The sequence below is a fragment of the Electrophorus electricus genome, chromosome 11, assembly GCF_041902795.1.
Source record: "Electrophorus electricus isolate QZ-2024a chromosome 11, ASM4190279v1, whole genome shotgun sequence".
Classification (NCBI taxonomy): Eukaryota; Metazoa; Chordata; class Actinopteri; order Gymnotiformes; family Gymnotidae; genus Electrophorus; species Electrophorus electricus.
This window is the reverse complement of record NC_137507.1, coordinates 12,951,342-12,967,500: the sequence shown is the minus strand read 5'-3', so window position 1 is coordinate 12,967,500 and position 16,159 is coordinate 12,951,342. Positions and strand designations below refer to the sequence as shown.

Below are 16,159 nucleotides of genomic sequence, written 5' to 3'. Positions count from 1 at the left end.
CCAGTTGTTCATTCTGCACCATATACCAATGACAACACCATGGTAATCGCAAATATATGTCATTTCATGGTGGTCCATCGCCTTTCCCTTCCATTGTGTTGGGACTGGGTTTGCAGCGTTTCTGAAGTTCTATGTGTTTTCTGAATTTGCACCACATTTACGAAACGTAGCGCATGTTGTCGTTTTGAATAAAGTGTTTTCTGAATGTGTGTAGCTATCATGAATTTGAATCACGTTTCTGAAATGTAGTGCATGTGTTGTCATTTTGATGAATATATTTTGTGTAGTTGCAACACGATGGGTCTTCCCAGCCACCGTAAAGTTTGAGTTAATTGAATGAGACATGTATATTAAGGAGGCAATACCCCAAAATGTGCATTTAATTAGGTAGGCCGTGTTGTCTTTAGAGGAAAATCTGATTATGATCATGGCAATGAGAAAATTCAGCATATAGAGCCAGACCATCCATTGAAAAAAGGTGTGTATGTGTGCATGTGTGTGTGAGATTATTTTGATGAGAGAACTCGCTGGTCATTCTGCTTCCAGATGTTTTCATCTTTCACTTAAAATTTTTCATGTGCTTATATAGCCACACTATTGGGTAATATAATTTGTTAATACTCGAGACAGATCTAGGTTGATGATAAAGATGTTAGTCTTACATTCATGTCTTAAAATAGTGTGGAAATGTTGCTTGGAAATATCAAAACTTTAAAAAAGCCTTCATTGGCAGGCTACACTTGGACCCCCTTTTGCTTTCCAGAATGTTTTGTCCTAAGCCCAGATGTTTAGAAACTGGAGAAACACCCTGGAGACGTCTTGGTTTACTCTCAGTGACAAAGACAGTAACTGTCTGTAGTTACATTTTACTAAATTTAACATGTATTTTAAAACATGACTCATTATATTGGTTAAAAAATATATGGCCTTGTGCCTGTAACATATCCCCCTTTAACATGTTTGTCTTCGTGACTGTGCATGTTTTACACTGCTGAGCGGAACGAACCTCCTGACTTTCTTATTGTCCCTGAAATATACTAAGGGGACTGAATGTTTTGCTCCTCTACTCTCTGTCTCTGCCCGAGGCGAGCGTGTGCATTAGCGCGAGGTGCCGAGCAGCTGTGCGAAGCGTGACGGGCGTGACTGAGCTCCCCTCAGACTGCCCTGCTGCTTTTTGTGGCGCGACTCAGCAGCAGCACCTAAAATAGACCAAAACGCAGGCAGCAGAGCTCAGAGGACACGCTGCCGCCGCACACATGCTGCAAGATGGCACACAGCCTCTCTCCGGCCTGGCTGATCATATTCGCAGCAAGGGCCTGGATACCTTTTATAGCCTCCAGGGGGCTTCTGGGACATGTAGTCAATGGTAATTGATAGCCTCGGTCCCTGGTCTCGTAATGCCCTCTAATAGGCCAATAAGGTGAGATGATGCGACGCTATCAACATCATCCATTTTCATAGTCATTTACTCGTTTAGTCATTCCTGTTGCTCCTCTCCTCCCAAAACACCCCATCTGATTTGCCTCTAGATTTAGCGTTCCCTCGGTTATAATCGGCCCTTCGCTATAAATTCCAGGCTGTCTTGGTCATATTGATCTCTGGCATAGCCTTTCGCCATTTCAAGGGCAATGTGTGCATGTTCTAGCTGCTCTTAAGCCTCCATCTGCCAATGGCGGAAGGGATCCCTGACTGCCTCATTGGCCAAATCGACAGCTTTTGGTCGTAATCCGCTGTAAGCCCACTGATGCCTGTCAGTCGTGTTCTTTTTCTCTCCCACTCCCATTTGCTGCTCCACCTCTCACATTCTGACTCTCTTCATGTGTTGTGAGGGATTTCTGTTTTGTTTTTGGCAGGGGGGTTGTGGAGTTTTGGGTTTTTTTGTGTATTAGTTTTAGGAAATGTTTTTTTAAGAAGAACTCTTTTAAAGTCAATTAACTTGAGTCCCATCCACTTACCTTAATGAAGCTCCACTGACGAATCCAATTAGGCAGTGTTTAGAGGGTGTTTAATGCAATTAAGGAATTAGCGCATGAGTCAGTAGGAACTCACCCGTTACAAAGCGCAGGTGAAGCACTAGGCCTCATTTAGCTGGATGCTGAAGTACTGGCAGCTTTGTGCAGCTTAGAGGCTCTGACTGCTGCCTCGTGATCTGAGGGCAACAGCTGTTTCAATCCGTGCCACAAGCACACATCATCTCACGGAAGCACCAGATAGCCCGGCCAAATAAATCAGAGATTTGTAGAACCATTGCCTTTCCAGTCCTTGATTAGATGTATTGGTTAGATTTATTTGAACAACAATGACCTTGATCTGAAGAGCTTGGTGTGACCATTCTGTTTGTGATGCATTCGTAGGTCTCCAATAAGAGAAGCTTTGGGGTGTATTTACGAAATTGATCTTTAATAGCAGAGCTCAGATTGGTTATGTTCAGTGATATTGTATTAAATTTATTATTATTACTTATTACTGTTCAATAAGTAAGAGCTGGATAAGGGTAGTGCTTTATATTAAGAAAACCGGTCAAGCACTGTGATCTAATAAAACTAATTATTATTTTTAGTGCTGATTTTATTCAAAATGCCACTTTTTTAAACAAGTCTTGACCTAGCTCTCTCTCTCTCTTTCTTTCCTTCTCTCTCTCTCTCTCTCTCTCTCTCTCTCTCTCTCTCTCTCTCAGCTCTGGGTTCATCCTTCTCACCATCCTCTATGAGTGCCTACAGCCTGAGCTCTCTCAACATGAGCACACTGCCCCGCAACATGTATCCCACAAGTCCCCGCGGCACAATGATGAGGCGCAAACTCAAGAAGAAGGACTACAAAAGCTCCTGTAGGTTTCTGCTGTTCTTTGGAACAATTACAGGCCTCTCTCACTTCTTCTCCAAACTGCCTATGGGTTTTTAATTGGTAGAATCCCTCGCTCCCTCCCTCCCACAGTGGTGGCATTTACAATATTCTTGAACACTGTTACTGCTTTCTGTGAGATTGAGAGCCCACTAACATGCACAGTGACTCAACAAAGTGCAATTCTACGATTTTGAGGTATAGCCTAATGACTTTCAAAACAGCATTCACTTTGTGTAGTGCGCAGTAGAACTCTCACGCTCACAGTCGCCATAGCTCATGCCCAATCCCTTCCTCATCCATTTTTAAGACTTTTTCCATTTTTCAGAATGGCTGAGCTAAACAAAACTGGCTGTTTGATATTGATTTTCCTTTGGCCCTCCTCTCATGCATCAGAGCCTGTGCTGGCCTTAGCAGTAGCCTTGTCACAGACAGGTTTTAATGTCCCTTTTGCCGTTTTCTTCTGATGCGTTGTGTGCTGTGTTGAGCATGAGGGCAGCTGGGATTTGTTTCCATGACATGACATCAGTGACATGAAGGGACGCGCGTTCTGCATCAGCCCTGCAGCGCTCATCCGAAGCCCGGCGGCATAAATCCCAAAAAACATGGATTTGCTGTTTTCTGTTTGAAACACGAGGAAGGAGAGGCTCCAGTCCTCACGAGGAGTTGGGATTGGCCCCCCCATAATAGCTGCTTAAGAGCGGTACGGTAGCAAAGGTCTTTCCTCCTCGGCACGCTGTACTTAATGGCAGAGAGTAGGCGTGCGGGCGAGAACGAGAGGCCGAGCCACCGAGTGCCAGGAATGTCTAGGCAGTTAGCACGGGTCAGCGGGTGCGATTGCTCCGTCCACGTGTACTTACCCTTTTCCCTGCGTTGGATGCTGGGAAAGGCCAGCTTTTCAAGAGAGGTCCCACCCCTGTTCCCGTCTAACACAGAGCTGCACAGAATCTGAATGAAAATCCAGTTAGAGGAGAACATCGAAACACAGACAGTGGTGTAGATGTTTGTGTTTTGTTTATACGGTTTGATAGAGAGAGAGGGAAATTAAAACATGTTTAGTATTCTGTTCTCAGCTCTTATATCACATGCTGTGGAGCAAGAAGGGGAAATTGCACCTCTGCTTACCCCTTAATTAGATCCTGTAAGATATTTTGTGGTGTTCAGTCGTGCAGACAGCATGGCACAGCTAGCCACCTCGGCAGCAGATAATTACCCCAGCCGCACCGTCATACGTGAGGTGGGGCTTCCTTGTTTCGGGAGCCGATGGACCCGACCGCAGAGCAAATGGCTGGGGAAGGAGACCGGCTAATCCGCTTGCGCTAATCGCCAGCTAGCTGTACGCAGTATGCTGACAGGAGCCTGTTCCTTATTTGTCGAAAGTCTCCCTTTCATTTTCTGTCATTAAAGCGGGCCCCGGGTTGGTCCTCGCCATGCCGACGGGTGGTGGTTAAGATGGCAGCGTTGGGGCATGTAGGCGGAACACGGAGTTCTCGGTGATTGAGAGGTAATTTGGGCCTGTCTCTGAGGGAACCAGACGCCTGATGAGCTCACAGCACCTAATTAATTGCTGTGTGCGAATGCCGATCAGAACATTCATGGTTATTCTCAACTGAAGTCGGTGAAGCAGTGATGAATTTACTGACTGGCATGTCTGGGTACATTTGGATATAGTTTGTGCACTGCATTCTCTTATTTGGACAGACACACAGGATTTTTTAACTGAGTAGTGCTGTTGTCTAGGTCTGTGCTCCTATACACTGGATTTGAAATTAAAGAATGTCAGCTGTAATTCCAGGGTATTTACCTCTAGATTGAGTGAATGGTATTGGTAATCACAGCCCTTTGGATGTGGTCTCCCTTTATCAAGGGGCCATGAGTAATTGCACAGTTGCCTGCTTAGCTGTTTCTTGGCCAGATGTGTTCCTTTGAAAAATCAATTCATGCACCTGAGACCTAGCAGTGAGCCTGGGGTTGATTTATAGATGCATTTGGACTCTGATGCTTTTCTCTTTCAACTTGTGAACCTGAGAAATATCAATGCCTAAATGGCTGTACAAGCAAAATATATTAATCAAAGACTGAACCTAGAATGTACAATGTTCAGAACCCAAAATAAATTAAAATAGCTGTTTTTGTGAAGAAGAACTCTAGAACCGATCAAGAACACTCTCCAAGATGTAGACAAAGATGACAAAGACTATAGAGACAGGAAGCAAGAAACATCATCTAGTCTGCATTTCGCTTACTGAAGACAGAGGGTGTAAGTGAAGAAATTCCCGCAAAACAGCAGTATGATTGGCATGGCGGAACAGCATGCCCAGCATATCGTGACGTCTGTAAGTCTTCAGCTTCAAGCATTCATCAGCTGCAAAGGATTCAGCACAAAGAATTAAACTTGACAGCTTTATTTAAGAGCATGGCCATTTATTCAGTCACTATGTATAAAATAGTCTGGGATTTCAGTATTTTTCACCTAATGCAGATGTCACTACCCTTGAGTTAAAGCTAGCGTTCAGCATCCACAGTCATTGCTGGCCTCACTGTTGTGGTTTCATTTACTGTCTGATTTGCTGGAGTCAAAATAACAAAGTTGCATCTCCACCCAGTCAGTGCTCTTCTTTCACTGGAGTTCACTTCATTAGCGCACCGCGGCCCTGTGGGACGGCCGGCATCCCTGGCTCCCAGAACTGTAGTTAGAAATACGTTGAAACAACCAAGTTTACCAGAGATTTTTTTTTTTATCTCCGCAAAGAGGAATAGCTGTTAATCCAAGTGACAAAAAAAACAATAACTGCAAAAGCACAACTCCCAGTTCTTACATTTGTCGAAAGACAATCTTGGCTAGGACCTCAGTGCCAGTTAATCCGGCTGTCTGCAGTAATTAGCAAAGCGAGCGTGGCTAATGATTGAATAAGATCCACTCTTTCTGAAGGCATATTGTCCTCTGCCACCATGGAGGGCCGTGGTAATCTTGCCTAAATGACAGCCTACTGTGAACCACAGGGCTTTGCTGCAGTATTCATTGTGTCTCACTGTTCATGTTTCGGGGTTTCCAAATGAACTCATGGCACAGAAATCGGGGATGGTGCATTTTGCCTTTCTCACCCTGTGCACAGATATCCAGATCAGCTGTAACCATGGCAACTCCTATGTAAACTCAGCTGCCAGTGATGGCCACTGATAAGGTGGGTAGGGACAGAGTGAGTGAGAGGGAAAGTGAGGGACAGGAAATACAGAGTGGCTGATTCATCATTTTCAAGCTGCTCCTGAGTGACTTTTTTTCTTGTGCTATGGAAATGCTTTATTGAGCGTCCCTCTAGAGGATCCATTGTCCCCAGTTCTCAGGGGGTGAACAAAGCTTACCGGCACGTCCCTTCCTTCTGCCTACCCCTCAGACCCTTCCAGTAGTCACTTGTCAGAGATATCTGACCCTGGAGAGGGTGATGGCACCAGTCAGGGTACGATGGGGACAGTGGAGAAGGTCAGGCTATGTTGCTGCAAGATCACACACACTCACACACAGTCAATAAAGCAGAGACAGGAGAGGATGAACCATTTGTCCTTTCCACACAAACACCCCCCGCCCCCCCACGCTCACACTCTCTGGAGCTTTTACATAAAGCTGTACTGTGCTTCCTGCGTCCTGTTTGCATCTCGCTCGGGGCTGCCGTCGTACTAATTCAACAGAATGTTCCTCTATCTGCATCTCTGCGGCCCGGCTTAGACACCTCCGAGTTAAATGTAGCATGTCCAAGGTAGCGGTGGCCCTCCTCCGTGGGAAACATTAGCATAATGTAATTGTTAGGTAATGCTCAGAGTCCTCCATGCAATTTCCACGAGGTGTCATCTGGGACGTTAATGTGTTCTGCCAAAGCCAAATCCAATTAAATCTAACTGCTGTTAAGGATTCTGTTGGCTCCGCCGCCCTCCGCCACTGTCTGATAGACATGGACTAGGCCATGCTCCAGGTCTTTCGTTTTTTGCTTCAGAGAATTTGGCACCCTCTTTTTCTCCTTTAATCCTCTTTAGATTGGACTTGTGTTTTCCTGCTTTCATGAGATTTGTGCTGCGTACCTGCTGGAGACAAACTTTCTCCTTCCTGTAGCTGTCTCATGGCTGAGGCTGTGCAGAGTTTCAGTGGGGGGGGGGCAGAAATGCCAGCTTGCTGATGATTCATTGGAATGCGGTCGCCAACGACGACTGAGGTGTTTGCGCTCCTTCTCATCTGTCAGAACATTTGAAGTGCGCTGCAAATAGGATGCTGCCCCCACATGCGCACACACACCACTGAAATGAATGGGTTCTGAAGGACATCTCACAATGCATAAAGGCTTCTAAGCCTTGAAGGGCAATTCAGACACACCTTTCAGAGTGGTGTGAATGAGTCAAAAAGTTCCTAGAGTGTCAGCCCAGCGTATGATATTTTCCAGGGGCACAGAGGCTGTGGAAGGTGCCGGAAATGCTAAATGAGGGGGCTCACATGGGTCGGACCTTCCTCTCCATTCTCCCACATGCTGGCCTCTCGGTAGCCGAGCGCGAGCCGTGGGTGAGCCGGAGTTGTCAATCGCACCGAGAAATGTTTCCAGATCCCCGCGAGGTATAGAACAGGTCGTGGGGGCGGATTTCTGCCCAAGCCTGCTGGCTCAGCCTGGCTGCGGTGTAGGGAGACTGCGCCTGCTGAGAGATCACGTTCCTGATAGTTGGTGCTGGCCAGCTAGACAGGACAGTGCTGCTTGGTGCATCATGTGCAGTGTGCGGTGTCGGGAGCAAGCGCTTAGCTCCGTTGGTGTGGGTTGCCTTTCTGCAGAGCCAGGTGAAATCTGTCCAGACATTTAGGACAGCTGTGACTATGAAGCTCAGGTGAAACAAATTTGTTTGATCTCCAGACTGAATCACTGCAGCTGGTAGTGCAGGGACGAAGACCTTTGGACAATTACAACATCAGATCTGGAAACAGAGACGTGTACCAGGTATAAGACCAGGTTTAGCCCTCTCTTGTTCAGTCCTGAATGGAGTTTTAACAGATCAGGCTGGGGTTCAAACCAGAAGCAGGGTGGGTTGGAGCACTGAAGCTGCTGAACATGATGTTGCAGTTCTAACTAAAACTTCCTCCAGGCCCTGAAGAAGTGTTCCACACCCTCGATCCAAACCTTTCTGCATTGCACAGTGTAAGAAAGCACCTGGAACAGTCACAAGTGTTTTACCTTTTTCCCCAGGAGCTGTTATTTTAGTGATGGCATGTAGTGACAGTTTAACTGAAGTGTTCAGATCGCTTACAGCAGCTTTAAGGTTCATTGCTTTACAAGGGCAGCAGTTAAACAGAAGTCCTGTGAATTGAATTCAACCTGCAGTGATGTTCTTGCAGTTCACACTCTGCCGGTTTACTGACTCGGATAATGGCAGTAAAACCCTGCCTGTAAGCCTGTGTGTGCGTCACTTACTATAGCTAACGTATCCAAGCTGCAAACACAATTGTACTGGATATGTTCAAATGATGATTTCTTTTATTAAAAACGTATTTAGATAGTAGTGATGTGACCTTTTCCTTACAGAACCTTGAGCTAACTCTACTTTAAGATCCCCATAATTCTCTCCATCTAATCCATAGGAGGAGATTCCCAAAGGCTTCGTGCTATGATAAGATTTTGGGGATAAAGGAGCTCTCTATCCAAAGGAGTTATCTTATCACACATCTTCAGTATGCAGGCCTGGGCAGTCACATGGAAAGACGGCACGGGTCCAAATCAGCATGAGTAGGGTCCCGCTTTGCAGGGGGCTGCATAGTGCGAGGTGCCATGTTGATGCTTTCACCAAGCACACACGGCGTGTCCCGTGGGCCTGGTCGCCATCTGCTGTTCGATCGGCCGTTTGTGGATGAACGTCGCGAGAACATGTGAGGGAACAGGAACTGGGCTTGGTGTGACGCTGCCTTCTCTCTCTCCCTTCAGTGTCTCTGGCCTCCAGCACTGTGGGCCTGGCCGGTCAAGTGGTGCACACGGAGACCACTGACGTGACCCTGGTCAGCGACTCCATCATGGGATTCGGGATCCAGCTCCAGGGAGGAGTGTTCGCCACGGAAACACTCACCTCGCCCCCGCTCATCGCTTACATCGACCCCGACAGCCCAGCCGAGAGGTGAGGCTTCACCTTCAGGCCTCCCAGTCTGTTCTCATTTCGCGTGACCCAATTAAAACTGCAGGCTTGGTCACGCGGAAAGTGTTTTTATCTGTGACTTGTAATCTTCTCTGAGGCGGGGTAGCATTTTATTTTTAATCTAAAATCTCATTGAGATCTCCCTCTTATCTCGAGTCCCCATCGCACCCTGAATTCTCAGAGCACTTATTGCACCAGCACCTTATCTTCGCTTGACTTCCTCCAAGCTGCAGCTCACTGCACTGCTATCTGACAGCCTCCATCGTGTAATCTAGCTACTCGTCGTGATGCATTGCTCCCTGGCCATGATGAGCAGAGCCGCCGTCTGAATTTGGGTTGATTGAACGCTACGCTACATGAGAGGCTAAAGCACTTAGCTTTAATTGCTTGAGCACGCGTGCCGCAGATGGCGTCTAAATGAACTTGCACATGTAGCAACTGACAGGATTTACGCCCAGACTTCAGAGTAATTACCAAGCCCTGGTCCATCTCCTGCAGTTAGCCGCTGTAATTGTAATAGTATTGATGGGCACGAGCCTTTTAATAATAAAGAGATCAGGCCTGGCTTATATTATTATTTATTGCATCAGGTCATCAGATGCTCTTTGTCAGTGTAGAATATTCCTCAGATTTGTGTAAATAGATGTAAATACCTCAGATTAATGTAAGTAAAGTCCCATTAGCTGTCAGAAATGTTTTGTTTCTCACTGCAGAACACGGAGATGGGGTCATTCTGGGGTTCTGTACAGCTGAGCCAAAAAGGTCATATCCATTCAATTATGTGCACTGTTCCGTGCTGTCTGGCGTAATATATGAGAAGCTGGAGCTCAGTGCCTGGGCGTCTCCTCCAACAGCCTCGCAGACCGTACAGCCAGAAGGCTTCTGGCAGGCATCCCACCCTTCTGCACCCGCACGGAATTTTCCGACTGACGAGTCAACTGGCTGTGTGCAGGTGCGGCATCCTGCAGATCGGAGACCGGATCCTGTCCATCAATGGCGTCCCAACGGAGGACAGCACCCTGGAGGAGACCAACCAGCTGCTTCGGGACTCCGGCATCACCAGCAAGGTCACGCTGGAGATAGAGTTCGACGTGGCAGGTGAGGGGTTGTGGCCGGAGCCCCGCCCACCCGCCCGCTCTGCTCCTGCTGGCCTGCTACTCAGAGAAACAACCCCTCCGCAATTCTGAGAGCCAAGCTGTGTGCTGCCTGTTCGATATCTTCAAATGACCAGCATGAGCAGATCAGCGGGCTGCTAACCGAAAGCCATGTGCTTATCTCGAGAACATGAGCCCAAGTCACAGCTTGGCCCGTTCCTCCCTTTATGGTTGACTTTTTCTCTCCCCTGCCAAGCTGTAGCGGTTCAATCAAAGCTTCACTCTTTATAAAAGTCCCTCTGTCCCAGAGTCAAGCAGTAATTAGCCCCGTGTTCAAGTGTGCCATCACGTTCTCCTCCTTTTCCACATTCCAGACATGTATTTCATCTCATTAGCAGTTTAAAGGCCACGGTTTCGTTTACCAGGCACAGAAATATAAAGTTAACATGTAAAGCAAAAATAATATTAATGGCTTTACCTGCTTTCTCTGACATGCTGAGTGTTTTGTTACTGTCAGCTCCTGATTTCAGACTGTCATAAAGTGTCTTTGAACTGCACGCCAAAGCAATTTCCACTGGTGATTGACTGACAATTTTCTATAAAGTCAGACAGGAATAATTTTTCCTCACCAAGCAATAACGTTGTCCTCCCAGAGAGGTAAGTGGGGACAGAAATGATTTCACAGGGGCTTGCCTGGAAGGCTGCTTCCCATCACTCTGAGCGGGTCCCGCAGAGACAGAGCTCACATGTCTGCTCCTGCGGGAGAAAGGAGGCCGTCTGAATTATTGAGTGATCATTTTAAGAACAGCAGCCTTTATTCGTAATTGCAGGCCATCGGGGGCCGTAGAGTTTCCTCCTCCACTGCTTTGACGCCTTTGTCATTGGCCGAGGGCCCCTGTGCCGGCCCATCCGGAAAAGGGGGGTAATTTGCTTCTTTAGTTATTGCCATGTCCTCTCCCAGGGTAAGTTTTGTAGAGCGACTGTCTGTTGCTGTCTGAGAATGGGATCAGGGCGTGTTCATCTGATTTCTGAAGGCACTCCTAACTAACCTATATGCTGAGGGCTCATCTGTTTGACGCTGTGCTATGAACTTTTTTTTTTCTTTTTTTTTTTAAGAAATGCCTTCGGATCCCATGAGGCCCAATTCTGTTAGACCCATCTGCAGTCTCTCAATCTCAAGACATTAAGGAATCTCTCAATCTTATGACAGTTCTGAAACTCCTTGCCTTAGTCATTTGTGGTGGCCAGGAGTTTCAGAAACCGTGATTTGCCTGCTCCCTTGGTGTGGCGTATGGCCTTCATTTCTCTCTGTCATCCAGTGTGATGCTCACCCTCTGCAGTGTTAATTCATGTTTCCAAAATTGTGGCACGCTCTCTCAAATGTAAATGTAATAAATATAATAACTCTCCTCCAATGTGCTCACCAAACTCCAAAACTGAAAAATCTTTGGTAAAATAAAAATGAAATACCCAGTTAGACTCTGTATCCCATCTGTTGCTGTGCAGAATTTGTATTTGTGTTGTTCTGAAGCGGACTCGTCCATGGTTAGTTTCAGACCATAGATCCCCTGTCACTCGGGTATTTTTAGGTTACTGACTACCCTCAATGCAACTCTGGCATTGGCATTTGTAAAAACCCAGCAATTCTGTACCTGATATACTTGTACCTGCCTAACACCCACAACCATTCCCCTACAATATCAGTATTAGCGCTGCACTGAAAAAGATCTGCCACCAAAATAATCAGTTAGCAGTTGTTTACTTGTTAGAAACCAGCAATGGAAAGGCTAGAAGGTGGCTCATGGATTGTGCATGGCTACATGGTACACTTCTAAAATGCACCTTCATGGTACATGGTAGGTGTCTCTAATAAAATGACTGGTGAGTTTAATTGGCACAGATGTGTGCGCGCGTGTGTGTGTGTGTGTGTGTGTGTGCGCGCGTGTGTGCGTGCATGCGTGTTTAACCCTCTCCTCAATGCTCTCTTGTCTCATTCAGAGTCCGTCATCCCAAGCAGTGGCACCTTCCATGTGAAACTTCCGAAGAAGGCGGGTGTGGAGCTGGGCATCACCATCAGCTGTGAGTGTTGTACCACACACACCTCTGTATGTTGGACAGGTCAGCTGCAGTCACTGTGTGTTCCTAGTTCCTGTCTGCTGACATGCGGATTAAAGCCCACGACTTCTACACACCCAAATTCTGCTCTGCCAGCTCACAGTTCAGCCCACAGCAGCGCCTACTTGGCAGATATTAGTTGTATAAGAAATGCATAGATTTTTTTTTTTCCCTGAGAATAGAGAACTTTCATGTTTGAACATTCATCTCTGTCTCTGCTTTGAAATTTGACTTTGATTGTGTCCTAGGCAAAATGACAGTGGCTGAAGCGCAGAAATAGTGATTCCATCAACAGTGCCGCAGCCAAAACAGTGCTCAATTACTTCCATTCGACTCTGCACTGGTGCAACTATTACAGATTAGTCTGTTGCTGCGGCATTTGCTAAGCAGTCCGAGACAGAGGAGCGATCCAGAGCTGCACACTGGCGGCAGAGCCTCCGCTCATTTTCCCACCTTCCCTTTTGAGACTTTTATCGATTTTAATTGCTGATTTGCATAACGCAGCCCTCAGTGGCTGGTGCTGAAAGGAACCGGACGAGGCCGTGGCTGGAAGGCTGGGAGAAACAAAGCGTTTGTCTCTCACCATTTCAGACACTCTCCCCAGAGGGGGGGGGGGGGGCACCCCCCACCCCCTCCCCCCAGGCTCTAAGTCTCCCCCTTCCTCTCTGCTCATTCACATTTCTGGACACTAGAAGCTCATTGACATGGATTCCTACAGCAGTGTGTGCTTCATTTCATTAATGAACTACACGATACAGCGCTCAATTCTCTATAGATATAGCCACAGATGGTGGGGGGAAATCAATTAGCCACAGACAAAACTAATGTGTTTTCTGTGCTAGGTTTGGATTTAATGTGTTAGTTACCAGTATGCTGGTTGATTTAGTTTTTTATTTAATCATATTTATAGATTTCTGTTTCAGTCCATTAAGACATCTAAAGGGACCAAGCGTGGCCCAAGGTTTCTTTGTTTTCTGCTTCATTTGTGCATCACTCTCTGGCCGGAGCAGCCAGCCTGTGCGGCTCCTCCTCTCGGCTCGCCTCCACACCTCTGCTCCTGCCCCGGGGCACCCTGTCGACCCTGCTGCCTCCTTGTGAAGTGCCCCTCGTTTGTAGCCCTCTCCTGCCCCTCATGTCTTTCATTTACTGTATTTCTGAATTGCAAAAGGTCCTTCAAGACCGCGGGGCCCCCTAGCATGGCGCACTTTACCGCGCCGGCTCTGGACGCTGCAAACAGTGTCCCCGCCCTACGGACGCCCACGGCTTCAGCCAACTGCCTCCGTCACGGCAGTGGCCAGGCCGAAATGATTCATCACTGTAGCCCACGGCACTCCTGTCAAATTCAGCAGTCTCACTGGAGAAGTAAGCTGCTACTGACTCTGCCACACAATGGAGGCCTACAGTACAGCCTGGGTGAACTCCCACGCCACCACACGCCAGTAATTGCCTTGCGCTCAAGCTGTTGCTGTTTACCAGTGGAAAGGGGGAAAAAAAACCAGTGACAATGTTGCATACATTCTAGATTGGTGCTTCTATAAAGCTTGGTTGAGGAGGTAACCATCTGTAGTGAGTTTACGTGTTCTCCTAGGAACGTGCAGTTCTGAGTCACAAACAGACACAAGTAACGTGAAGTGTTTCACACTTGGTGATGACTCTGGCTTCAAAGTTTGGGCCCACTGTAATAAAAAAGCTGCGCCTTGCTGATATACTGCTGTGGAAGCTTAGGGAGCTTTTGTGTAAACTCCAGTGTTTTTCTACTTCTTCCAGACTTCCAAGCCCACACTACCCTTTCGGAACCATTAGGAAATCCATTAAGATTCCACTGAGATTGGAGGGGGATAACAAGCTTTCATTCCTGCATGCTAAAGCGCTAAATGCATCCGTAGATCTTTCAGATCCCACAATGCAATGCGCCACATGGACAAATGTGCTCCTGCAGCTGGCTCACGGCTCAGTGAGCTGTGTTCACCACGATAGCGTCGGGGGTGGGGAACGTGTGCAGGGGAGAAGAACGCACTAGAGAAATGTGAGACAGACGAGAAAGGAGACAGGAAGTGGTCGACTGCACCGATGTTATTGTGTGCAATACACCGAGGACACCTGCAAACAGACTACAGGGTCATGGTCTCGCTCTGCTCCAACTGGCGTCTTATTTATGTGGTATATCTCTCTCCTCTCTCTCTCGCTCTGTTTCTCTCTCTCGCTCTTCCTTTGGCGAAGTGCTTAATGGCTCCATATTTAACGTCTGCCGATGGGCCGTATTTCAGCCAAGGCTGTAAAGTCAGGCAGGGCCAGGTCCTCTGAACCTGTTGCTTTGCCCACTTCAAAAAAAACATCAGTCAGTCCCGCCCAGGATGGACGGGTCTTATTGTGCAGTAGTATTACAAGGAGACCAAAGTAATAACGAGGAAGGCTCATGCACATCGTCGTAATATATTAGACTTAACATCTATTAAAAATCGACTGATGACACAGATGAAAAGCGTCAGTGTTGCCCTCATACAAGAGCTGATGGGCCTGACACGGGCCATACGAGATCCGCTCGCTTTCGCGGCTCTGAGCCACTCCTAGACACCCAGCCCGCTGTTCAGCTGGCTGCACCAGACACACAACAGGCATTCTTCACTGTCAGGCCAGACAGCAGACAGTGTGAGACTTTAACAAATCAGCTTCCCTGCTGGCACCATCCAGTGAGCCCCCATCTGGCCTGGTGACGTCCACAGAACGGGAAAATTCCCTGAAATTAGAGAGGGACTCTGCCGCACCATGGGCTGTGGCAGCCTCAACCCAGAGTTGATTGGAGCACCTCTAAATGAAGTTTAAAAAGCCTGCCGTTTGGTTTCGATGTTCTGCCAGGTCAGGGCAGCTTGTTAAACGCGGATGACAGGATTGCATCACTTAATTTTTGCGGTAAACCTGTGATACACTTTGATTTGCTGAAAGGATTCATCAGTACGGATTGGGAGACCTGGAAGTATGTGCTTTGATCTGCAGCATCAGAAGGCAAACACCATTCGGTTCTGTAATAAGCCCATATGGTCCCGTATGGTGGGGTGGCCCCGCGGTCACAGCTCTCTGCGATGTCTGGGTGCCCCAGTAGGGCAGACGTGATTATGTCCTCTGTCAGATTTCTGCACAGCCATTTGGAAATGTAATCATCAGCTGTGTAGACCGGTCACTGGGCACTTGCACCTGCCTTGCTCTGCCACTTAGCTCTTGGAGCTTATTTGAGCCCTGCTCACTGTGATCAACAACCCCACGGCACTTTCTCTGCCTTGCTCATGGTCGTCGGCACCGCCCCCTAATCTGCCACATCTAGATTGAATCATCAGACGCTGTCCCCCACCCCCCAGCAAACCACTCCGCCCGCTTCCCCTGCTTCACGGGAGATTGCTGGGGTTTTTGTTTGAGATGGCGTTTCATGCGGCTGTAACCCAGTTTACATTCTGCAGATGTTTCTGTTCCAATTCCCCAGGCGTTCCCTCCCACTGGCCTTCCCTGGGGAGAAGCACAGAGACCAGAGACTGGCTCCTGCTCTCTCACTCGCCAGCCCCGGGGAGAGCCCCTCGTGAGCTCCAGCTTTACCGCAGCGCCTCCACAGGGCATTAACTTTTATACACTGGTAGACACAGCAGAGAGCTGTTAAAATCACAGAATAAAGGGGAGACGGTCGCCTCTCGGAATACCAAAGCTGCGGAGCTTTCGGCGTAAGCGAAAGGCAGCCCAGTGCCGCCTCGTCACGGGCAAACGGCCGGGCTGCCCGCGATCGCTTACCTTGTTCGTGCCGCCACATCGATGTCCTCCCCGCTACCTCCAACGGAGACGGCAGAGCCGGAATGGGCATCCCTCCGCGGAGCTCTTCTCTGTGAAGTGCAAAGTCTGCCATGCACGGTATGGGACACACAGGGACCAGGCGCCATGCTGACAGCCCTCTCAACGCCCCCGCTGCGGCTTAC

At 47.9% G+C, this 16,159-nt stretch overlaps 1 protein-coding gene across 12 annotated transcripts in view; it reads left to right on the top strand.

The window, feature by feature from the left end:
• The window catches only part of grip1 (glutamate receptor interacting protein 1), a 187,150-nt gene that overhangs the window by 154,344 nt on the left and 16,647 nt on the right, over positions 1-16,159 (top strand). For all 12 annotated transcript variants that reach the window (XM_035528228.2, XM_035528229.2, XM_081722729.1 and 9 more), the window contains 4 exons: positions 2,678-2,827; positions 8,790-8,976; positions 9,947-10,092; positions 12,087-12,167. In XM_035528228.2, coding sequence (XP_035384121.1) covers positions 2,678-2,827; positions 8,790-8,976; positions 9,947-10,092; positions 12,087-12,167 — 564 coding nt within the window. The remainder of the gene's footprint in view (positions 1-2,677; positions 2,828-8,789; positions 8,977-9,946; positions 10,093-12,086; positions 12,168-16,159) is intronic.